This window comes from Episyrphus balteatus, chromosome 4 (assembly GCF_945859705.1).
Source record: "Episyrphus balteatus chromosome 4, idEpiBalt1.1, whole genome shotgun sequence".
NCBI classification, from domain to species: Eukaryota; Metazoa; Arthropoda; class Insecta; order Diptera; family Syrphidae; genus Episyrphus; species Episyrphus balteatus.
This window is the reverse complement of record NC_079137.1, coordinates 82,521,921-82,545,385: the sequence shown is the minus strand read 5'-3', so window position 1 is coordinate 82,545,385 and position 23,465 is coordinate 82,521,921. Positions and strand designations below refer to the sequence as shown.

General features: G+C 32.7%; 6 protein-coding genes across 8 annotated transcripts; 4 read left to right on the top strand and 2 right to left on the bottom strand.

Annotated features, from left to right (window-relative positions):
- Positions 1–395: 395 nt before the first annotated feature.
- On the top strand, positions 396–4,711 carry LOC129919773 (ATP-dependent DNA helicase Q5). The gene is made up of 5 exons (XM_056000810.1): positions 396–610; positions 679–1,962; positions 2,027–2,469; positions 3,249–4,428; positions 4,501–4,711. Exons 1-5 carry the CDS (start codon positions 502–504, stop codon positions 4,593–4,595), a joined length of 3,111 nt encoding a protein of 1,036 aa, XP_055856785.1. The 5' UTR covers positions 396–501; the 3' UTR covers positions 4,596–4,711.
- Positions 4,712–6,791: 2,080 nt separating this feature from the next.
- On the top strand, positions 6,792–7,561 carry LOC129919772 (actin-related protein 2/3 complex subunit 4). The gene has a single exon (XM_056000809.1). The coding sequence runs from the start codon at positions 6,903–6,905 to the stop codon at positions 7,407–7,409; it is 507 nt and encodes a 168-aa protein (XP_055856784.1). The 5' UTR covers positions 6,792–6,902; the 3' UTR covers positions 7,410–7,561.
- Positions 7,562–10,962: 3,401 nt separating this feature from the next.
- LOC129919770 (lon protease homolog, mitochondrial) lies at positions 10,963–15,916 on the top strand. Of its 2 annotated transcripts, none has more exons than XM_056000805.1 (12): positions 10,963–11,381; positions 11,453–11,711; positions 11,815–12,181; positions 13,316–13,445; positions 13,510–13,814; positions 13,883–14,112; positions 14,175–14,367; positions 14,420–14,607; positions 14,667–14,842; positions 15,085–15,446; positions 15,501–15,690; positions 15,764–15,916. In XM_056000805.1, exons 1-12 carry the CDS (start codon positions 11,049–11,051, stop codon positions 15,914–15,916), a joined length of 2,886 nt encoding a protein of 961 aa, XP_055856780.1. In that variant the 5' UTR covers positions 10,963–11,048. The 2 variants fall into 2 exon arrangements, with proteins under 2 accessions (XP_055856780.1, XP_055856781.1); XM_056000806.1 differs by having other exon boundaries at positions 10,964–11,381; positions 11,866–12,181.
- Positions 15,917–16,002: 86 nt separating this feature from the next.
- LOC129919771 (proclotting enzyme) lies at positions 16,003–18,026 on the bottom strand. 2 transcript variants are annotated; one of them, XM_056000808.1, is made up of 4 exons: positions 17,688–18,026; positions 17,542–17,624; positions 17,262–17,398; positions 16,003–16,947 (listed from the first exon to the last, which is right to left on the bottom strand). In XM_056000808.1, the coding sequence occupies exons 1-4, from the start codon at positions 17,764–17,766 to the stop codon at positions 16,071–16,073; spliced, it is 1,176 nt and encodes a 391-aa protein (XP_055856783.1). In that variant the 5' UTR covers positions 17,767–18,026; the 3' UTR covers positions 16,003–16,070. The 2 variants fall into 2 exon arrangements, with proteins under 2 accessions (XP_055856783.1, XP_055856782.1); XM_056000807.1 differs by having other exon boundaries at positions 17,542–17,633; positions 17,688–18,022.
- Positions 18,027–20,759: 2,733 nt separating this feature from the next.
- Positions 20,760–23,465, bottom strand: LOC129919769 (uncharacterized). Its single transcript, XM_056000803.1, has 3 exons — positions 22,966–23,465; positions 22,865–22,895; positions 20,760–21,739 (listed from the first exon to the last, which is right to left on the bottom strand). Exons 1-3 carry the CDS (start codon positions 23,143–23,145, stop codon positions 21,591–21,593), a joined length of 360 nt encoding a protein of 119 aa, XP_055856778.1. The 5' UTR covers positions 23,146–23,465; the 3' UTR covers positions 20,760–21,590.
- On the top strand, positions 22,027–23,051 carry LOC129919768 (general odorant-binding protein lush). The gene is made up of 4 exons (XM_056000802.1): positions 22,027–22,292; positions 22,353–22,388; positions 22,507–22,621; positions 22,690–23,051. Exons 1-4 carry the CDS (start codon positions 22,089–22,091, stop codon positions 22,776–22,778), a joined length of 444 nt encoding a protein of 147 aa, XP_055856777.1. The 5' UTR covers positions 22,027–22,088; the 3' UTR covers positions 22,779–23,051.

The following is a 23,465-nucleotide window of genomic DNA, read 5'->3' as shown; positions in this document are numbered from 1 at the left end:
TTATTCATTCTTTAACACTTTGGTTAGATTTTCTATTACCAAACACGATCACAAAAGAAGTTTTAAAATGTTCATTTTTGTATTTTTTCACATATTTGGTCAATGTAGTTAAGAACATTACTTGAAAAGGCTTAACTACATACACCACTTAACTTTTTGACTTTTCGGAAAGAAACGTAGGATTTTGACATTTTTAGCTTCCGAATGCCTCCTCCAATTATAGTTCTGCCTTAAGTTTCATTACAGCTCTATTCCACCAAAATGCAACCCTACCTTAAAACTACATTTTTTCAACACATCCAGCCATCATTGTGTTTCCACCACAAAATGTTGCGAAATTCTCGACTCTACACCGCCAAAAAAACACCCAAAACAAATGCCAAAAACTGAAAATTGGTAGCACTGCGTCCGTAAATTTAAATGTCACCACAAGTGTTGTTATAAAAATTTCTTCACTCGCTGCAAAAATTAATCTTTTATTTTTATTATTTTTTCAATAAAATGTGCGATTTAACTGACGAAGAAATATATGCTGGCTTGAAGAAGTATTTTGGATATTCAAAATTCAAAAATGAATTACAAGAAAAAGCTGTCAAATGTGCAATTAATAGTAAATAGCATTAAGAAATATTTTGTTTCAATTGTTTTTGTTCAAACCATATTTATTTTTTTTTTAAGCAAATCGAGATATTTACGTCTCAATGCCAACCGGCTCCGGTAAATCACTATGCTTTCAACTCCCAGGAATATTGGCAAAAAAAATAACATTGGTATTTTCTCCTCTCCTCGCCCTAATCAAGGATCAAATCGATCATCTGAGTAAGCTCAAAATTTCAGCCGAATCGATTAATTCCAAAATGTCCACAAAAGATCGCGAACGCGTCATGATTGATTTGAAAAGTATCAATCCAAATACACGCTTTTTATACATAACTCCCGAACAAGCTGCCACTGAATCTTTTCAGTCGCTTCTCAGTCACTTGGTTAAGTATGACAAAGTCGCTTATGTCGCCGTCGATGAAGCCCATTGTGTTAGCCAGTGGGGTCATGACTTTCGTCCAGACTACCTTAAACTGGGTAATTTGAGGCAAAAGTATCTGCATATCCCGTGGATCGCTTTGACCGCTACTGCCTCCAAACATGTCGTCAATGACATCATTACCCAGTTAAAACTCAAATGTCCTGTGACGACATTCAAAACACCTTGTTTCAGGGTCAATCTGTTTTATGACATTGTCTTCAAGAACTCTATTGAAGATGACTTTGCCCATTTGGCCAAATTTGCTCTGCATTGTCTGGGTGACGAGGATAAGAGTTTGCCATCGTCGAAACGAGGCTGTGGCATTATCTATTGCCGAACCCGTGAAGCTGCCGAACGCGTGGCTCACGGAGTATCTAAACAAAAGGTGAAGGCAATCGCTTATCATGCTGGACTCAAGAGTTCTGAGCGCACACAGACCCAAGAAGATTGGATGTCTGGCAAATATACAATTATATGTGCAACGAACAGTTTTGGAATGGGAGTGGATAAGTCCACAGTTCGATTTGTTATCCATTGGGATATTCCACAGAATGTAGCGGCCTACTATCAGGAATCTGGCCGTGCTGGTCGAGATGGAAAACAATCGTATTGCCGATTATATTATGGCAAAGAAGATGTCAAGTCGATAACATTTCTTCTGCAAAACGATGTTAATAGGAGCAAAAATGCTGAGAATGCAAATGCCTTGCGAGCGATTAAGAACTTTGACGAAATGGTCAAGTACTGTGAATCTATTCGTTGCAGGCATAAATTATTTTCAGATTATTTTGGAGATCCGCCTCCAAAATGTACGAATCAATGTGATGTCTGTAAGAATCCGAAGAACATTGAAAAAGCCTTGGACACCTTTCACCGGCTTTCTATGAATTCGGCATTTAAGTCGGAGATAAGTTTGTCAAACACCTCAGATCTTTATGAAGGTATGAAAAAGTCGATTTTATTTAATTTTAATTAATTTTATTCTAAAATCGCATTTCAAAATAGGTGGTCGTGCTGGATTGTTTTCATCAAAAGGACGAACTTTTGCTGATGGTGATGACTGTGATGAAACTGACACTCGAGAATATTTGGATAAAAAAGCTAAAAAAGATGCACAAGATTTTATACGAAAACAATTTGAAATTCGCAAAGCAATTAGCGCTGCAACTTTGTTAGAAAACGAACCCGATGCTAAGATGTCGCGGGTGAAATCAGCTCAAGCTACTGAAACTAAAGTAGCCGGATTGAAAACCAGTCTACGCGAGAGCTATCTAACTTCGCTGATAGAAGTTCTGAAGGCAAATGTAGAAAAGTGTGCGATTGCTGCTGAACGGCCTAGTTATGATTTGAAGCATAGGGACTTTGAGGAAGTGGCCAAAGAAATTGAATATGAGTGTTTCACCAAAAACAAGGTTGTCAATATCTATCGGCTTACTGTAGCTAAAGAGGTAAGGAACAATACTATATTATTTTCTTAGGTCTTTTATTTTAACTTTCGTGGGGCTTAGATATCCACTATACGGGTCTTCGTGCTGAGTTTCTGGTGATATATTTAAGCTTTGTCATTTCACCCTTTGTTCATATTCTTCAAAACGGATTTAGGACAGCCTCTGGGTACTGAGCTGCTCTTCCTATGTGCTGGTGCTGCGAAGTTGCAGGCTTTCAAAAACAGTGAGCGACAAGTTATCCAAAGACTGGGCCACTTGTTATAAGAACCATTTTAATTTTATAAATCCAGTTATTGCTCATAGGTTTCATTAGTTTTGGTAAAAAAAAAACAGCGCATTCAGCGCTAATTTGATCATCAATCTAGGTTGCTTAGTACCGCCTTCTCTACCTACCTACCTTGATAAAGATAATGCTTTCCAAACATTAAATATCTTCTTTTTTTGAACAAAAGAATTAGTTCCGAGCTTGATAATTGTGGTAAACCATCAACACTACCAACATTGGTGATAGAAAGCATGCTTGTCTAACATATTAGGCTTAACTAGCTCAAATAGGATTCTGTATTGTTGCTTTTTCTTTCATATAGATTTAGTAAGTAGGTCCAATTCGTTTTGAACACGTTAGTACTCAAAAGTTAACTGTAAGAGATTAAATAACCATAATTGATGTGAAAAATAAAAAAAACTATAGCGTCAGGGTCGCAAAGTTGATGTGGATTCTACTACAACATCCAACCTTCTTCAAAAGTGTTATAAAATTAATGTATGTTAAATTTCAGATGTCTGCTATTAGAAAGTGCTCTGATGAACTAAGACTTCTTCCAGTGTTAAAAGATTACGTCCCAAAGAAAACCAATGTACACGGTGGATCCGTTGAATATTACGAACAGAAATTAAAAGACTTGCAAGATTCAGCCACCGACGAAGTGAAAAGAACAATCGCTGCATCTAAATCAAAGTTAATTAAAAAATCCAGCTATAAACGAGATCCTCACAAACAAACCGCCATTAGTTCGTTTTTTGAAAGTAAATCCAAAAAATCTTCATCAAGCAGTCAGAGTAGTCCTGCGGAAGAAGCAGTAAAAGAAGAAATAGATAGCGATGATCTTGAAGCTGAACTTGACGAAACATGCTCATTTATAAAAAAAGAAATAATCTCAGAATCAAAAGATAAAGTTGTAGACAAAATCACACAACCAGGATTTGTAAAAGCATCAGTTCTTTTTAAAACTCAGAAAAGGATATCACACAATAATAATAATAATAAGGATGACAATACACTGAAGGATGATTATGTCAAACCTGAAAAAACTGCAATAAAGGCAAAATTTTCAGAATTCATAACTATTAAGGAATCGCCTATCTATGAAGATATTGAGCCTGAATCTCCAACATCGTCATCGAAAACGTGTACTGTCACTGTCACGGAAAAGGAACCAAGTCCAGCTAGGGGTAAAAAACGTAGTGCATCACCAATCGCCATCTCTGATGGCGATGAATCCAAAACTAAACGAAACAAGCTTGGGCGGGCATTAAGCTTGAGTGAGGAACTAACCGAATTGTGTAAAGCCAATGCTTCTGTGGACAAAAAAAAGCCAAGTAGTAGTGGGCAAACTGAAATTAAAAACCCAAGTAGTAGTAAACTGAATGAAACTCAAAAAAAAGTTACAACCAAAGTCCCACATTCGGAGAATTCAAAAACTACCACCGATAAACCAACAAAAGAGGACAAAAATGGTAAAATAAAAAAAGATTCAAATGCCAATCATAAAGATGGCAGTCGAAAAAATAGCTCAGCATCGAAACAGGATTTCGAAGCAATGAAAAAGTTTAAGGCATCTGTTGGCGATCATGTAGTCAAGTGTTTAAATCCATACTATAAAGTTAACATTGCTAATAAGGATGTGTTCAAAGCACTTGCCAAAAAGATATCGCATTTGATTTATTCAAAACAATTAGGTAAATATCTCTTTAAAAATTATTTTTGTTTTCAATTTAATTTGTATTTGTATTTTTTTTTTTTATTTGCAGAAAAAGATAAAAGTAAAGATTTCATTGGCCAAATATTCAAAAAAACCAAAATGATTTCAAATGATGCTGATATTGAAAAATATGTTGGTTGCTAAGTGTTTAAGCAAACTGTATATATTAATAATATTTTAATCTTCCATATATTTTATATCCTATTAAAAATTGTTTTTGTTTTGTTCTTTTATATTCAAAATGCATTTGAATGATTAAATGGACAGAATAAACTATCCTATTCAAAAAATGGTTATAAAGAGATAAATGGTTATTTTTGTAATCTTCGAAATTTTATTTTTAGTTAACTTTGAACTTCGCAGAACGTTAGCTAGCATAGCACCTTAAAACGTTATCCAAATAAAAAAAAAAAACTAAAATAGCACGGTCGTTCACAAACGATTCGAATGAGATAGTAATCGTAGTTTTGAACTTTGATATATTTTGCGCCTTGAAAGTTAAAAAGTTTTCGAAACATATCTAATCTCTATGAAGCTTTATGGCTTCTTTCTGCTCTTAAGAATATTCTAACGAAGTTTCAAAAAATGTTTACACATATTTAACATAATTCTTAAAATTAGTCAACAGGAACAAAATCATTTAATTCTGATTAAAATCTATAAAATATTTTATAGTCGCCTTGGGATATGCAACTCTTTTTTGCTTCCGATAGCTGACAATAAATGCATTCTAGTATATCGGATGGGCGTTCGATGACACCCAATTTTGTAATAAACGGTGTTTTTTTAAGAAAGGTAACTCCACAGTGGAATTTGATTGAATTAAAGGTATAACTACAACTGCCACTTTTTGCAAAAAGTCAAAAAGTGAAAATTTTCAAACTCATTTTGAGACAGTGAGCCCCAAAATGAAAAAAAATGATGGAGAAAGCTTATTTTTTGGTTTAAAAAACAATTTCTGTAGTTTTTTTGCAAAAACAAATAGCGCTAGAAAGAAATACAAAATTTTTACTTTTGTATAGATGACTTTAAAAATGAAACTTTTCAAACATTTTTTTTTTAGTTTTTTTTTCCGAATGGAAAACTTAAAAAAATGATGCAGAAACGTTATTTTTTTGTCTAAAAAACAATTTGTTTACTCTTTTTCACAAAAAATTATTCTAGTGGTAAAAAATATTTTTACTTTCGTTCTTTTGCAAAAGTTAAACGATGTAGTAAAACATCGATACCCTACTTTAAATACTTCAGAAAAAAAAAATCTTTCTAGCACCATATTTGTATTCAAAATATTTTTACTTGTGTAATTTTCCCTAAAGAATTTATAAATGGAGAGCCTGTCCAATTCCAAACGTGAAGCATTTATAGAGGGCGCTAGTTTTACACAAGTATTGCTAACTTTGATGAGCTCCTAGTCCATTGCATTTTTATTTGATGGCTGTCACCAAAGAAAACGCACTTTGACACTTGACAGCTGCTGGCTAACGTCACTCATTGAAAGTGGATAAGCGTCACGAGTGCCCCCTATCAATGCATATCGCGTTACCATGTATTGAAAATAGGTACAAGCACTCCATAATCATATAATAAAACGGCAAACACCTATTTTGTGGTACAAAATACGCGGCCCACAAAAACCAAAGGGGCATAAATTATATACCGAACGATAGGAAATTTTATCTAGATGTGCAGAATGTATACTTTATTTATTTTTTTTTACCGAAATAGATAAAAACAATAAAATAAAAATTAAGGAAAAAAACAAAAACAAATGTGCTGAACCACGCCCTCTCCCTTCTGGAAGTGGAAACTTCTAAATGCAAAGACGAGAACCTTCGAAGACATTCTCGAATTTCGAATAAAATTAAGTGTTGCATATTCTTAGTAGTAAATAAAGTGATTTATATAGTGTGCTTATTTGAGCATAAATAAAAGTTACAATTGGCACTCGAATTTTGAGTGCGGGGTCGGCTAGTCTATATTATTTTGTTGTTGTTTTCTTGTGATTTGAACCTGATTTAGATATAAACACATATTATAATCATTTTACAATCATAACATTGATACTCATTCATATAATATAAAATTAATTCATAAAATAAATGTTTTTCGAGGTCTTTTTTCTTATGAAAATTATATCGAACGTCAAATCGAAAAAATCTATATCATTTTGAGAGTTCCGCTCCAAGTGCTAGATGGCGTGGAAAGCAATTTCCCAAGTCCCAATTCCGAGGTACTGAACGCAGCCATCAATTTTCAGCAAACACTTTTGCTGACATGCTCCACTTGACCATTGGTAAAATGTCAATCACAAATGTCAAACTTTTTACTTGGTTTTTGTAGTATTTTTTTCTATTTTTTAGGTGTTGGTTCTTGATTTCTTCGGCACACTCAAGTGACTCATTTAACAATTTTTATAATTTTTATTTAAAAAATATAAACATTTCATAAAAAATGGCTGCAACTTTAAAACCATATTTAACTGCCGTGCGTCACACCCTAACCGCCGCAATGTGTTTGACCAATTTCTCATCACAAGTTGTCGAACGCCACAACAAACCCGAAGTCGAAGTTCGTAGCAGTAAAGAGCTTGTCCTCACGCCCGTCGTTATCTCCCGCAACGAAAGAGAACGAGTATTAATCGAAACCAGTGTCAATTCCGTACGCGTTAGCATTGCCGTCAAACAAGCCGATGAAATCGAGAAAATCCTTTGCCACAAATTCACCCGATTTATGATGAGAAGAGCCGAGAGCTTTGTGATTTTGCGAAGAAAACCAATCGAAGGCTACGACATTAGCTTCTTAATCACCAACTTCCATACTGAGCAGATGTACAAACATAAGCTTGTTGATTTTGTCATTCATTTTATGGAAGAAATCGATAAGGAGATAAGTGAAATGAAGCTTGCTGTTAATGCCCGAGCACGTATTTGCTCGGAGGAATTCTTGAAGCGATTCTAATATAGATTGCTGATACGCAATTGCAAAATATAAATGTTTCCATTTCTTTAAAAAACTGATACCCTTACTATTATATGTATTAAATGTAGCTGTCTTCGTTTTTTTTTTCTTTTATAAATTCGTGGAGAAATACAATATTGTTATTTGAACTGAAATAATATTCTCTTTTTTTTAATTATTGCATTAAATAGTCTCTTAAATGTTAATATCTTAAAAACTAATTTGAGATTGGGTTAAATTTAGTCCGGAGGTGGCATTCCTAAGCCTTGGAATTCTATTGCAGCACTTATTGCATGTTGGTCGAAAAAGTTGAAATCATCGTCGATATTTGCAGGTCCTATTGTTTGAACACTTGGGAGTACTACTCTGTTGGGTCTTCGTTGAATGCCGTGCGATTCAATGGCCATATTGATGGCAGATTCTTCAAGAATTTCCGAGACATTGTCGGGAAGGTTGCCGTCAATAATGCTGTTTAAGAAATTATCAAATTCACACCAAACGATGGCATTACGTTGCCACTGCTTCAATTCGTCGTCAGTCATGAAACCTGCAAATTAGTCTTATTAGATTGTTTTATCTTTTTTTTTTTGTTGGTATATTTTATGGTAAGTACAATTTCTTTTTCGTATGTATCCTGCTAGATACATTTAAGCAGTTGAATTATATAGTTTGTTTACAAAATTATTAAACAATTTTTAGGGTGTTTTTTTTAAAGAAATTTTCTTCTAGTGATGGAAAATTATTTTTGTTGATTTTATTTGTTTGTCAAAATTTGACATTTGCAAAATGAAAATAAGATCTGTTTGATTTATACTTTTGGAGTTGCCAGGCCAACGCGGAATTTTGGCAGAGCCAGCGACAAAAACGCTAGCGTCGCTTTTTGTTTTATTAAAAACGCAGCACTTTTTTGTCGCGTCGGCGTTGATTATGAAGCTCTCATAACGGCCATATTATTCACTAGTTTAAAAAATACATCTGGATGTAAAATTTTCAAATGTCAAATAAATCCAAATCCAAAATAGTTATCCCGATTTTAACTATGAAAATAGTTAAAAATGACTATTTTTTGTCTGTGTGATAGTGAATATCATGGATTTGGATTTATTTTTGAGATTTCAATTTCTTTCCATTCAGATGTATTTTTTAAACTAGTGAATATGGCCGTAAGAGTTGAACAGAATGCATCGTTTGGCGCACTGCGATCAATAAAGGAAAACACATTGGCTAGCAACAAGCTTACACTTTCGAAAATAATAATTCCATATTATTATGTGCATTATAAATTTTTGTATTTTAAATTTTTTAAACAAATATCTTTCATAACACTTAAAAAGAATGCAAAAATAAATTACACCGACGAGAGACTACAATTTGTTTGTATAGAAATTGCTGCTATTTTGGTCGCTGAGCGACGAGAGAAGTATCCTGTCCGTTGCATTTGGTTTGGGAGAGAAAAAAATGAAAAATGCCTTAAACCACCTCCAAAGAAACGCGGCTTATTTATGACGGCTTTTCATTTTACCAGTCGATTTTTGTTGTGCGGCGAAGCTTTTCGGCCTAAAACACTTGACCACTCCGGAAAGGTATAATATGTGCTATGGTTACGATTAATTATATGAAAAAAAATCCAAACTGCAACTAAAACGTTCAGGTGTGGAACCCCATGGTCATTCCTTGAAGCTGTAAACAAACACACACTGTATTTGTATTTGAATAATAGCCGTTTTTTATTATCTCACTTGATCCATATAGATCATTAATTAACACGTATTACAACAACTATAATGAGATCTTGCTTTTCATCAGGATCACGAATCGTGATAGATATATTTTGATAGAATCTAGAGGTGCTTACCAAGTGTTAAGAATTAATGTTAATGGCCATGGTCTTAAAATGTAGCTAAGAATATACAGATAATTTTTGGTTTTTTGTGAAAAAAAAATTTTTTGAATCCAACATGGATGCCATGGCCACATGAAAATTTTTGTTTGCATCCAACATGGATGTAATGGCCTTCCCACTTCGGAGTTAAAATAAAAAAAAAAACAAAAGCAACATTTTTGACAGAAAGCTGCCAAAGTATATGTACAGTGGTGCCAAACGTTTGCATGGATTTCAAAAATCTCGATGTCGTTTTTTTGCACAAAATCTATATAGATAAACAAAAAAACACAGCTATTAGCTGTTGTTGTTGCTTGTTTTTTTTTTATTTTAACTCCGTAGTGGAAAGGCCATTACATCCATGTTGGATGCAAACAAAAATTTTCATATGGCCATGCCATCCATGTTGGATTCAAAAATTTTTTTTTTTCACAAAAAACCAAAAATGATCTGTATATTCTTAGCTACATTTTAAGACCATGACCATTAACATTAGTTGCGTCGTTCTTGTGTTATAAGCGTTTGAAGGTAGCCATATTGAATTTTTTTCGATTTTTTAAAAATCAAATGTGAAAACTTTTTTATTTTTATTTCTAATTTTTCGAAAAAACTTTTTTAATTTTATATTAATTTCTGTTCAACAATCTTATCAGGATCCATTTAAGACTTTTATCTGAAAAGTGCATTGCGTATATCTCGAGATATTAACATTTCAATGCAACCATGTCAAACAAATTTTTGATTATTTTTTTCTATGAGAGTTTTTTTCAAACCTCGTTTTATCTCCGCTTTTTTTTTGTTAATATTTTCAGATATTTCTGTATGAACACAACAATTAAATTACCTTGGCACTACTGTTTTTATCGAGAGAAAGTAAAATCTGGATAATTATCTGGATTTTTCAAAAATCTATACAGATAAAGTTTTTGTTGTTTTTAACACGTAAATTGTTTTGATTTCAAAAATCTCGATGTCGTTTTTTTGCACAAAATCTATATAGATAAACAAAAAAACACACCTAATGTACAAATGAGAAATTAAAATTATGAAAGAAATAAAACTACAGCTAAAAAATTTTTAATATAAAAAGCGAGAAAATTATAAAAACTAATTTAGATTTAAAAGTATACAAAAAGCAATGGGTATATTGCTACACAATTATGTACTGTTAAACGTATCGCAACCTTACACTTTTCCGGTGTTTGAGCGCCTTAAGTTGACTTGATTTGATTTAAGTTGCAGTCCCATCTGGAGGGTTAACAGCTGAAGTGAACCAAGTCACAAAAAGTGAATTCGGAGATATAACGAGTTAAAGTTTACGTTTCCATTGAATCTTATGGTGAATATTTTTTCGAACAAAAGACAATTTGAATCGAAATACTTTTGGATCAAACTAATGAAAGACGTTAGTAGAGTCAAACCTTTAGCAGATTTTGTCACTAAATTTGATTAATTTGATTTTTTTTGTTCTTTTTTTTAATTTGTCCGTTTCAGCTGTAAAACCTCCATATTAGAAAAAATAGGGTTCTAGTTGACTTTTGTCGCGCAGCGTATTGTACAGCTAAAAACGCTTTGCGATTTCTCGCCAAACGCAACTACAAATGAACAATTTCTTTTGAGACACACTGTACTTTTACTTGTCACTTTGAAAAAAAATTTGACACTTCAATTCCAAACCCCCATAACCAAAAAAATTCTCCTGTTCTCTCTTCGTTGAGGTTGTCCGTTGTTTTACAATTTATTAAATTAAATACAAAATGTTATCGCGAATTGCAAAATATCGCACAATTTCTCGAAGTTTAGCTTTAATTACCCAAAATCGTTCAGCAATTGCCACCAGGCAACTTATCCACAAACCCTCACAAACACAATTCCTTAACCACTCATCACGAAACCTCACTATTTTGTGTTCGAAAAATTTTTGCAGTGCAAAGAAAAATGATGATGAAATTGACGAAGCCAATGGATATGTGGTCAATAAAGATCCACAATTGCCAGCGACAGTGGCAGTTCCAGAAGTCTGGCCACATGTTCCATTACTTGCAACACGCAGAAATCCAGTCTTTCCAAGATTCATGAAAATTCTGGAAGTAAGTTTAACTCTTCTTCTTTTGAATGTTCTAGAAAAATGTTGTAATAATCCCATTCAAACTTATTCAAGGTATCAAATCCAATGGTTATTGATTTGATAAGAAGAAAAGTTCGATTAAATCAACCGTATGTTGGTGTTTTCATGAAAAAGGACAGCGAAAATGAAAACGAATTGGTTGAGAATTTGGACGATGTTTATAGGTTCGGTACATTTGCACAAATCCAGGAATTACAAGACTTGGGCGACAAATTGCGTATAGTAGTTGTTGCTCATCGCAGAATTAGAATCACCGGACAAATGATGGAGGATCTTACACAAGAGCCAAAAGGTTTGTTTAATCGAAGTTTGTCATTGTTTCTAGGAGGAAGACGGTGGTATTTTGTTAAGTTAATCCTCACTACATAAGTGTTGTATGTTAATTTGAAATTTAGAAAAAATGACTATACATTATCCGATGTTTAATGTTAAAATGAACGTCTCAGTTGATGAAACAGATAATGATCGACGAAAACGAAAACCTCGCACTGTGCGAAATAATAAGACCAATCGGCCGGAAACTGTTGTCCAAACGACGCCGCCGCCATCACCAAAGGTGCCACTTTCGTCGTTGAACCATGTTTCGACTGCTGATAAAGATACCGCCGCCGGAGAACTTCCACCCGCTAAGCAGCCTGTTCTGATGGTTGAAGTTGAGAATGTTAAACATGAACCATATACGCAAACCGAAGAAGTTAAGGCACTTACTCAGGAAGTTATTAAAACTATTCGCGATATCATCACCATGAATCCATTGTATAGGTTTGTTTGAGATCTTTTCTTTTGTTGAAAAATTATTTGGGTGGTTTGTTTTAATCTACCTGTTTAATTGGTATATACAAGCAAAAACTTGAACAGTTTTTGACATGCCATTGGGTGGTATACGAAATGATTTGTTTCAAGTCTCATTATTTTGAGCTTTTGTCAGCATTTGTATGCAAAATTGTTTTGGGACAAATCCAATAGAAATGATTTCGATCTGATGTTAGAGATCTATTTCATTTGAGAGATTTCAAATCTCATTATTTTGAGCTTTTGCCAGCATTTTTATGAAAAATTGTTTTGGGACAAATCCCATAGAAATGATTTCGATCTGATTTTAGAGATCTATTTCATTTGAGAGATTTCAAATCTCATTATTTTGAGCTTTTGTCAAAATTTGCTGTCTCAGCATTAACATTGGCTAAAAATATAAATATTTTTGCTCACTTTGAGTCAACAGAATATTATAAAATCCTTTATAGGTTTACCTTTACCCAAGTTGAGACCTTAACAAATTATTTCCTTCAAAATAGCGATGATTTGGTCGTTTGTCAATACCAGAATGATGTTTCTATACGATTTGTTTGTTGCTGAAGTTGCTAAAAAATTGTGAATTGATTTTGTTTTCTAAGGATCAAAATAACGTATATTTGACCAAAATGAAAAAAGTTGTTTTTCTCAAAAACGATGTTTATTTTAATAAAAATACGCGTATTGTCGCCCATTAGATCATAATTTTTAAAACAAAAATTTATTTTTTGAACCGTTATAAACGGTACCTGTCAGAGAACCGTATTCTTGATTATTGACTTTCTTGTAATTTACTAACGCGATTTGTGTACGAAAGCGTAATACAAAGTTTTAATTCAAATCTATGAAAATATTTGAAAAATATCAATTTTTTAATTAAAAAAAAATTAAAGAAATTGTTTTAAGAAATCGTTTTGATTAATGAATTGCCTTGATACTTTGTTTTAGCTCTTTATTTGGAGCTCAGATCTCATTGTCTTGAGATTGAGATAGATCTTTCTACATACCACCCATTATGTCGTTTTAAGAATTAAATTCGATTTTTGCAAACCACTTTATAACCTTATTTGAAAATGATTTTCTCATATATTTTTGCTTTCAAAGAGAGAGTTTGCAGCAAATGTTACATCAAAACCAACGTGTCGTAGACAACCCCGTGTATCTTTGTGATTTGGGAGCATCTTTATCAGCCGCTGATCCTGAAGAATTGCAAAAGATCATGGAAGAAATGGATGTATGCAAAAATCAAATACAAATTACTGAAATTGTAAAATTTACTTTAACCATATTTCCTTCAGATTCCCAAAAGACTTTTATTAGCTTTAGCACTTTTGAAAAAAGAACTTGAGCTCTCAAAGTTGCAACAGAAAATTGGACGAGAGGTCGAAGAAAAAGTAAAACAACAACATCGAAAGTATATTCTTCAGGAGCAACTTAAAGTGATAAAGAAAGAGCTCGGCATAGAGAAAGACGATAAGGACGCCATTGGAGAGAAATATAGAGAAAAACTCAAAGACAAATTGGTACCTGAGAACGTGATGACTGTTATTGATGAAGAACTTAACAAGTTAAACTTTCTTGAAAGTCACAGCTCTGAATTTAAGTAAGTCTTGACAAAAATAGTGCTTCATCAACTGAAAATAATAAATTTTATAACTTTACCAATTCTAGCGTTACACGAAACTATTTAGATTGGCTCACTACACTGCCATGGGGTGTATTAAGTGAAGAAAACTTAAGCCTAGACCAGGCCACAACAATTCTTGATGAAGATCACTATGGAATGGAGGACATTAAGAAGCGAATCTTAGAATTTATAGCTGTTAGTCAACTTAAAGGCAGCACTCAGGGTAAAATCCTTTGCTTCCATGGCCCTCCTGGAGTTGGTAAAACAAGTATAGGTATGTTGTTTCTTAAATCCATCTCATTGAACTTAGAGAAAACTCTTATATAAATTTTGCAGCCAGATCGATTGCAAGAGCTCTGAATCGTGAATATTTTAGATTTAGCGTTGGTGGTATGACTGATGTAGCTGAAATCAAGGGTCATAGGCGTACTTATGTTGGTGCAATGCCTGGAAAACTTATTCAGTGTCTTAAAAAAACAAAAACTGAAAATCCATTGGTCCTTATTGATGAAGTGGACAAAATTGGAAAGTATGCTTTTGTATGAAAACAACTCGAGGAGATTTTAATTTATTTGTTTTAGGGGCTACCAAGGAGATCCAAGTTCAGCTCTGTTGGAACTTCTTGATCCTGAACAAAATGCCAATTTCCTAGATCATTACTTAGATGTTCCAGTAGATTTGTCTCGTGTTTTATTCATTTGTACAGCCAATGTGACTGATACTATCCCCGAGCCATTGCGTGATCGAATGGAAATGATTGAAATGTCAGGTAAATATGAATTTAAAAAATAAAATTAAAAATTATTTCATCCAATATTTAATTTCAAGGATACGTTGCGGAAGAAAAGGTGGCAATAGCAAGACAATATCTCATTCCAACAGCAATGAAAGAATGTGGTCTTAATGAAAATCAAGTTAAAATCACCGAAGAAGCTCTTAACACACTTATCAGAAGCTACTGTCGAGAATCGGGTGTGAGAAACCTTCAAAAACATATAGAAAAGGTTAGTTTAATATACGATTAACATTTCATTTTTCCTTTACACATCTCAAACTCAGTTTAGGTTAAGAGTTGTGTTAGTGTACTTAAGCAAGCATCTAACTTTTGTAAATTATAAATACTTCCCATTTTAATGCTCAGAAAGTCAAAACTAATATGCAACGTCAATTTATTTCAACACATTCCCTTTCCTTCTAACGCTCTTACTGTCCACGCATATTATTTAAAAAAAAAATTTCATTGCAGGTAGTTCGTAAAGTTGCTTTCAAAATAGTTAAAAAAGAAGCAGAGAGCTTAGAAGTAAAGAATGACAATCTCACTGTGTTCCTTGGCAAACCAGTATTTTCTCAGGAGAGAATGTATAACGAAACCCCTGAAGGTGTAGTTATGGGCCTAGCATGGACAGCCATGGGAGGATCATCCTTGTATATAGAGACTGCACAAAGAAAAATTAACGAACAAAGTAGAGATGGTAGTACAGGAGCTGGTTCACTTCATCTTACAGGTCATCTTGGCGATGTGATGAAAGAATCTGCTCAAATTGCGTTAACAGTTGCGAGAAATTATTTACGAAGCATAAACAAAGACAATACATTCTTAGAAAAGAGGTAAGCACTTACAATAACAACTTTTCATTTTTAATAAAAAGACTGTTTTGCTAGTCACATTCATCTCCATGTTCCTGAGGGTGCAACACCAAAAGATGGCCCAAGTGCAGGTATAACAATAGTCACAGCACTAATGTCATTAGCAAATAAGCAGCCAGTGCGACAAAATATTGCCATGACTGGAGAGGTATCTCTTAAAGGCAAAGTCCTACCTGTAGGAGGAATTAAAGAGAAAACTATAGCAGTATGTTTCTAAAAATTTATTTTCATGTTCAAATTACATTTCTCACACTTTTCTTTTAAATAATTTCTTGAAGGCAAAACGAAGTGGTGTAACCTGTATTATTTTACCGGAGGAAAACAAGAAAGATTTCGCCGAATTGCCTAGTTATATAACCGATGGACTAGAAGTCCACTTTGCGGCGAACTATGATGATGTTTATAAAATTGCATTTGCGCCGCCCGCTTAGACTTAATGTTGATATTTTTTTTAGTTGTATAGGTAATGTTGGTTTATTATTTACTTGCTAGATCGAGTGAATGAAAAAAAAATATATTTAAAAAAAATTACTGAAGAAAGACTTTAATTGATGTAAGACATGTACAAAAATATTTAAAAAAAAATCAGGGATCAAGAGAATTTTCCAGAATCCACGGTAGATATTTGTCAACACGTGTGTATAATCCAGGACGATTTCGTTCACCACAGCGCAATCCCCATGAAACAAGACCTATTACAATCCAACGACGATTCGGTAGTTGAGCCATCAATGGACCACCACTATCACCTTGACATGAATCACGACCGCCCTCAACAGCTCCAGCACACAATAAAGTATCATCAACACGTTCAACAAACAACTTTTCGCACACACTATGTTTCCAAACAGGTACGGTCACTTCCATCAAAATCTTAGAATGTGGTCCACTGAAAAATAGAGTACCCCAGCCCGTTACAATGGCATTCCAGCCTTCCCAGTTCTCTCCGATGGGTGGTATGCATATTGGCCAAATATACGTATTGAACAGCGTTGGTCGGTCGACTTTAACTAAAGCAATATCGTTTTGATAAGTTTGTGCATCAAAATCTACATGATGTATCATGCTGCTAACACGAAAGTCTCTAGATCGTGTTTCATTGAATAGCTGAAAATCGTACTCGCCCAAACGAACAAATATATCGTCTTTTAAAACATTATATACGCAATGTGCTGCTGTAAGTACATGCCTATTAGTGACTAACACTCCACCGCAGTGAACATGTGGTAGACGATCACGAAGAATTGCTGCCATCCATGGCCATTCATCGGGCTCGGCCGGTCTTCCACCAGCTATTCGAGGAAATTGTTTTGTAGTTATACCACAACCTCGTTCTTCAGGTCTATTAACGATTCTTGGGTCTCCACTAAGGCGATTATCATTGATGTTTGTTATTATTTCTGGGACAGAAATTGAATTCAATCCGGAACGATAGTTGTCAGGACAACAAATACCAATGGAACTGTAGACGATAAAAAAAAGGTCAGAATAATAATTACATCACTTTCTAATTATGTTTAAATAATGTCCATTTATGTAGAAGGTTAACAATAAAACAAAAATAGTGTCAGTTAATATGAAAACTAATGAAATGAGTAATCCAATAAACATGTTTCTTATCGTACAACAAAACACCAACCCACTTTTAAGCAAAAAGTTATACCGCCAAAAAATTCCTTGGCTTTTAAATATTCTTATCAGTGTTTTGCAAAAAAAATGTGTGGCTTGGGGAAAATATATCAAATCCCAAAAAAGAACAAAAATATTTATACTAACGTTTTCTCAATGATACATAGTTGATCGACAATCCTCCATATATCGTTTTTTAGCTCCGGCATTCGGCAATACATTATATGGGTGCAATGTCCAGGCTGTCCAGTGGGACCCTTGCATGCTGAATATTTTGTATCCGGCTAGAATTAATCATTTTCAATTTAAATTAATTATTTTTTAGGCCAAAAATTAGGGGTTTTCTTTTTTTTTCTACCTTTGTTCGGTAAGAAAAAAAGTAAGTAAACATGCAATAACTTTAATTTAAATAAATCTAGGTAATTACGTTTTGAAACACGGCTTGTCGCTTGAATCTTGAGTCATCTTTTTCTTCTAAATCCAAGTTTAAATCGTACGTACTCCGGCTATCTAACAAATCTTAAAATCAAATAATCAATTAATTAATTTCAATTCAAAAACAAATTGACTAACCTATGTATGATTTATCATGGCCGGAGGTATTCTCAATCCAGAATATACAATTCACCACTAAAAACAGGAACCTCTTCATTGTTCCTGTTGCTATTTAACTGCACAGAGCAAAGAATACTGTCGCACTGCTGCGATACAATTACAAATAACTAGACACTGACGGATTTTCTTATCACTCTCTTCCCTAACTCAAGCATTCATTAGTTTAAAATGTAAAAAGAGAAATATGAGGAAAAAAATAGTAGGTACATGCGAATAACAACAACAATTAAAAAATATTGGTAGCTCTGAAGCGAATGTGGTTTTGAAGTAAAGTCACATTGTTATGAAATTGTTCGTGAAAAATTGTTCTGGCACTGCATCAAATATACAAACAAGTATACATAATATCAACAACTTTATTGCCTTTGTAGTTATTTTGTGGAGATAAATGTATTGTGTATTAACGAAGTACCAATATACAAGTCATTATTTTCCAAGACGTTCGTGCTTGAGAAGATCTTGTGTATTTATAAACAATAAAGTGGTTATTTTGATGCATGCATTGAATAATAATTTATTTTAAATTATACATCTGTTCAGCCACTGAACTTAACCCTTTCTTTAAATTCAAAAGTTGTCACTTCATGCGACTATTTACGTAGGATTATTTAAATCATGTTTGATAAATAAAAAAAATATAAATCTGTAATTTCCGTTGGTGGTTTCCTCTGATGGATTAAAATTGATGTTTACATCCTTTTGCTATATTCTACCTGGATCTTTGATCTTAAGTTCTTATGAATTAATTTTTCTTTTTTTTTTTGCAAGGGTGGGATACCATACTGTTATACAAATATCAGTAGTTGCTATTTCGTGAATCATTTTTGCTATGTTTGTGGTATAATGAGCTTAGTAAATTTTTCGATTAATAAAAAAAGTTTTTAAATTTGAATAAGATTTTTAAAACGGCCTTGGTTGAGGCGAGAATTATACACGTACATTGTACATACTTCAGAATTGGCAATTAGACAACGGTATCTGCCAAATAATGAAAAGCATACATAATCGCAGATGGTTTCAAGCTGCGCTACTATGAACTATGAAGTTCATAGTCGTCAATCAAGTTTAAATTTGCTTGTACAATATAATCAAGTCTTGGTTAAGTGAATACATAATTTTCAAAATGAATTAAAAAAAAAATCTTAAAATAAGCAAAACTATTAATTTTGCTTCAAAAAAATTATGCAAACGTACCTAAAACATAAATCACTAAAAACCGGCAGCTGTATTTTTTAAGAGGCCGGTTATAGAGATTTGGAAAACGGATAAGAATAATTGATGCAATTTCAAGTACAGATCCCAAAATTATCGATAAGAAATCATTTAAGATTAGGCTTTCCAATAAAAAAAGTTGAATTCAACAATTGTTTATTGTTAATTAGAGTTGGGCACTTTAGTTCATTTGAGTGATCGATCACTTTAGTTCAAATCACGCTACTGAACTAGTTCTGAACTAGTTCATTTTAGTTCAATTTATTTTAATCACTCTGGTTTTGTTAGAATTAAAAACCAAAATTAGTTTGTACAAACTGTATCCAAATTTATGTAAAATTGACGCATTATACATAATAAAACAAATACAACCTAAAAATATTCTTAATTTCGTTCATATACTTGTCGAGCTTTCTGGTTCCTGACGAAAGTCTAGAAGAAGTACGTTTTGCTTTCATTAAATCGAAATCATAGTAATGCAAGGACCAAGATGCTACTTGTTTTTTTGTTCTTGCTCAGAAATAAGAGTAAGTGGTGCTTGAAGAAGAAACGCAGATAGATACTGGCGCAAGCGACCTTTTGTTTTACCGACATCTAAATCTTGAGGAAGAGCAGAAGAGCTGATTTCGCTCAACAAAGAATTGGATGCAATTTAATATGCCTTTTGGTTTCTGCACCCCTTCTTTAAACGTCTGTCGGGTTAAAAGGGGCTGTCGTCGTATAAGAGAAGGAGACAAGGACCAAATTTGAAAATTCCCTTTACAGATGGGACTTCCTTTCACCCAAAAAATATATAAAAAAAAGGTTAATGTAAGATGAGCGCAAGCTCTGCTTTAGGTTGCTGTTTAGTTTGTTGAAACAAATCTTTTTCGCTATTCGCGAACTAAATTGAACTAAGTAAGTGAACTAAGTTCACTAGTTCACCAAGATGAACTAGTTCATTGAACTAGTTCGTTCGCGAACTACACAAGCCTATTGTTAATTATGAATTTTTGTGTTTTCCTGATGGTTTTGATCAATTTTCTTTGCAAAATTTTCTGTCGATTAGTGTGGCATTTATTCTTTACATCGCTTGAAATACCGTTAAAAAAAAATTGTCCATAATGCGTCGTTTTGGGCAGAATAATTCAAATATTTAAGACACTCCTTTTTGAAAGATGTCCTAAATTTATAAAATTTCTTAAATTTTTTAAAATGGCTATGAACAAACCAAATCGAACTTAAATAAATAGAAAACATACAATAATTTATAACATAATGATGAAAATTTTTGAAAAAACTAAATTTAAATAGAAAACAAATTGTATATGAACAAATATAATTAATAAAAAGAAAATAAACATAGTAAATTCCTATTAAAAAAAAGTAAACATTTTTAAATCTCACCATGACTTTAATAAATGTTCCATATTAGAAAAATAAAGAAAGTACACATAAATCTTGTTCATAAATGTAAATGTCCCGAACGTTATTCATTTTACAAATACTTGAAATACTCCTCTTGGTTTCTTTTTTCTGACTTTATCGAATTATTCGGCCCTAGTGGGTTATCCGTCGAGGCGGAAATTTTTCTGATTTCCTACGAATCTGGCAGTTTTTGCTTGATGAAAGCACACCTCGAAGCATGATTCGTATGAAATCAGACATTTTTTTGCTTCGACGAATAACTAGTTAAGGCCGATAGTATTCTTTCAATAATGTTTTCAATTTTTGACAATTTTTTTTTATAAATTACAATGAGGTACCTAATTTTGGAGGTATAAATTTACATTTATGAACTCGAGATATTATTTCGACATTTTATTAATTTATATTTTCCTTTCAAGTTAATTCTACATTGATTTCACATTTGTACACAAATTACATAACTAAACACTAAAGAAAAAGCAAAAGTTTTAGTAGATCACAGTACAAAAAAACTAGTATTTTTTTTTTTTTACTATGCCTTACTTTTTTTTGGAATGGACAGCCATAAACATACATATAATTATTGTGTTTTATATTATACAAATTGATTAATTTATTTTTTTTTTTTAAACTATCATTAGATTTAGTGAAACTTAATCTTAACATTGAAAATGGTGGGAAGAGTTCAATATTTTTTTATCTCTGGTTCTTTGTTGCATTAAATGCATTTATAGAAAAAAATAAAACTTATAGGGTAAGTTTTGTTTTTTGTTTTTTTATTTATAAATATAAAAAGTATATAAGTAATAATAAAGAGCTTGTGCAGTTAAGACCTTGTAAATTGTTGCGACAAGCGCCAGAAGAAAATAAAAGAATAATTAAACATCTACAGTAAATAGAAAAACCTGTAAGTTTTACATACAACATGTGTCGTTGCTTCAAATGCAAAGAGACATAAGACAAAATTAAGTCTTTTTTTTACTAAGAAAAAAAAACACAACTTTTTTCACATTTAAATTGTTGTTTTTTTTCCGACTTAAGACTGTTTGTACTCCACTGTTTTTAAAGCGAAGAACGATGTATTTAAAAATTCCTATTCACTTACTTTTTGATTGTTTCTTTTTTTTCATTTTTAAATTTTAAATATTCCTCTTCAATTGCTGCAGCTTTTTTATTTGTAGTGTTAAATTGTTGATTAAATTGTCGATTGTGCTGTATGTAGTCGTTGTAGATCGACTTGATTTACTTAGGTTGGGAAGATCTTTTGCGGCGCATTCTTTGAGCTGGAGCCGCTGCCGAATTTGCACAATTACAAATAGCATCGAACAAACGGACCACAAATCCTTTGGCCCTGTTTACTTTTACATTTTTTAGGCCGCCTATCGTGAAACCTGTAGTAAATAAAAGAAATTTGTACTTAGTTTTTATATAAAAGCTTCTAACATCTTGTCGTTTTTCTTAAAAAAGTGTTGAATTTGTCACTAATAGTAAGCAATTAATTTATGAGCGATGTGGGTGGATTGTGATTATAACTTTTCAAATCGAGATGCTTAACATCTCTGGTTTGCAATTAAAAAACAGATAAACCTTTAATTAAACACTGCCTCACCGCCTTGTTATATTAAGGTGGGTCTATAAAAACTTTGCTGTAAGCATTCATTTGTTTTCAAATGTAACCGTGCTTTCTTCCCATTGGGAACTAATCGGCAAGAGTAATATAAATTGAAGGACCAGGCAAGTATGTTTAAGGATTCTACAATCTGGTTAGCGAGCAGTGTAGTGTTCTCAGCACTCTTTTCTTCAACATTTTCCGTTACTATGAAACAATTTGAAGCATCATTGGAAATGATGCGATCTGGATGTGCTCCAAAATTTAAGGTCACTACAGAACAACTGGATGACATGAGAAATGGAAAATTCATTGAAAACAACATGGATATAAAGGTGTTTTAAATAATGAAAAAGCTTGTAGTGCTAATGTAACATTTTCTTTCTAAAAATTAGTGTTATACTAAATGCATCGGCCAACTGGCGGGAACTGTGAGTCAAAATTATTTTAAATTTCTGTGTAAAATCAATGTTCGAAATTTATCTGGAAGATTGATTTTAAACACACATTTTGTTGATAATTAGTAAAGATACATTTATAAATCATTAGCTAACAAAGAAGGGCGAATTCAGCATTCAAAAGGCTCTTGCCCAAATACCCATTATTTTACCACCAGAAATGCAGGAATCTGCAAAATCTTCACTTGAGAAATGTAAAGATATTCGTAAGTATTCTAGTTTTTTGTGAAAAAATATATTTTTCTTAACATATCACATTATAATTATATTTTAGAAAAAGGCTACACAGATTCATGCGACAAAGTTTTCTATGTGACGAAATGTGTCCATGACGCTGATCCACCGAGTTTTAAATTCCCGTAAAACTTTATTTATGTCGACATACACACAACCTTACCTACACATTTAATAAAAAAAAAATTCTAGTAAACATTAGAAAAGCTACTTACTTTGGGTACCTGTTTTTTCTTTTCCAGATGTCTATAATTAAAAAAAAAAAAGAAATCAGGATTAAGGAATTTACATCGCAATTCAAAGATGCGTATTATACCTGTTGCAAATCTTCTGATTTCTTTTGTTGAGCTTCAATCTCTGCAGTTTTGATGACATCTTCAATAAATTTCGACAGCACCTCCATTTTTTCTGAGTCATTTTTAAACTTATCGATTTGAACCTCAAAGGGTTCAGTTTCGGTTTCACCACCTTCGTCGGTTGCAAAATGGGCTTTCATTTTTTAAAATTAAAATTTGTATAAATTATTTTATATTATTTTTTTTTTTTAAACAAAATTCTTTAGCAATCGATGATGATGATGATTATTGTGCGATTTTCGTCTCAGATGTTGAAACACTCTCTTCTGCTAAACTACTGATAAGAAGTTGATGAAGAAGGACATTCGAATCAATAATTTATGACCTGCGCATTACATTCCATTCTTGTTTCCTTGTTAAATTCATTGTTTCATTCTATGAGATAGTATCTATTGTATCAATTGAATTTGTAAATTTTGTGTAAATAAAATAAAAACCCGGGCAAGAAAGAAAAATTAAA

What these genes read in the sequence shown, in the direction of transcription:
- LOC129919769 (XM_056000803.1), bottom strand. Translation starts at nt 23,145, where the DNA reads ATGAAAGCCCATTTTGCAACCGACGAAGGTGGTGAAACCGAAACTGAA. An exon ending in AATCAGAAGATTTGCAACAG is followed by an intron (nt 22,896 to 22,965) that starts GTATAATACGCA and finishes TTTTAATTATAG; the next exon opens with ACATCTGGAAAAGAAAAAAC. An exon ending in AGAAAAAACAGGTACCCAAA is followed by an intron (nt 21,740 to 22,864) that starts GTAAGTAGCTTT and finishes TATTTACTACAG; the next exon opens with GTTTCACGATAGGCGGCCTA.
- LOC129919773 (XM_056000810.1), top strand. Translation starts at nt 502, where the DNA reads ATGTGCGATTTAACTGACGAAGAAATATATGCTGGCTTGAAGAAGTAT. An exon ending in CACCTCAGATCTTTATGAAG is followed by an intron (nt 1,963 to 2,026) that starts GTATGAAAAAGT and finishes ATTTCAAAATAG; the next exon opens with GTGGTCGTGCTGGATTGTTT. An exon ending in GATTTATTCAAAACAATTAG is followed by an intron (nt 4,429 to 4,500) that starts GTAAATATCTCT and finishes TTTTATTTGCAG; the next exon opens with AAAAAGATAAAAGTAAAGAT.
- LOC129919768 (XM_056000802.1), top strand. Translation starts at nt 22,089, where the DNA reads ATGTTTAAGGATTCTACAATCTGGTTAGCGAGCAGTGTAGTGTTCTCA. An exon ending in TCGGCCAACTGGCGGGAACT is followed by an intron (nt 22,389 to 22,506) that starts GTGAGTCAAAAT and finishes ATAAATCATTAG; the next exon opens with CTAACAAAGAAGGGCGAATT. An exon ending in TGAGAAATGTAAAGATATTC is followed by an intron (nt 22,622 to 22,689) that starts GTAAGTATTCTA and finishes ATTATATTTTAG; the next exon opens with AAAAAGGCTACACAGATTCA.
- LOC129919772 (XM_056000809.1), top strand. Translation starts at nt 6,903, where the DNA reads ATGGCTGCAACTTTAAAACCATATTTAACTGCCGTGCGTCACACCCTA.
- LOC129919770 (XM_056000805.1), top strand. Translation starts at nt 11,049, where the DNA reads ATGTTATCGCGAATTGCAAAATATCGCACAATTTCTCGAAGTTTAGCT. An exon ending in GAAGTGGACAAAATTGGAAA is followed by an intron (nt 14,368 to 14,419) that starts GTATGCTTTTGT and finishes TATTTGTTTTAG; the next exon opens with GGGCTACCAAGGAGATCCAA. An exon ending in AATACATTCTTAGAAAAGAG is followed by an intron (nt 15,447 to 15,500) that starts GTAAGCACTTAC and finishes CTGTTTTGCTAG; the next exon opens with TCACATTCATCTCCATGTTC.
- LOC129919771 (XM_056000807.1), bottom strand. Translation starts at nt 17,766, where the DNA reads ATGAAGAGGTTCCTGTTTTTAGTGGTGAATTGTATATTCTGGATTGAG. An exon ending in CCATGATAAATCATACATAG is followed by an intron (nt 17,634 to 17,687) that starts GTTAGTCAATTT and finishes TTTGATTTTAAG; the next exon opens with ATTTGTTAGATAGCCGGAGT. An exon ending in CTATGTATCATTGAGAAAAC is followed by an intron (nt 16,948 to 17,261) that starts GTTAGTATAAAT and finishes TATCGTCTACAG; the next exon opens with TTCCATTGGTATTTGTTGTC.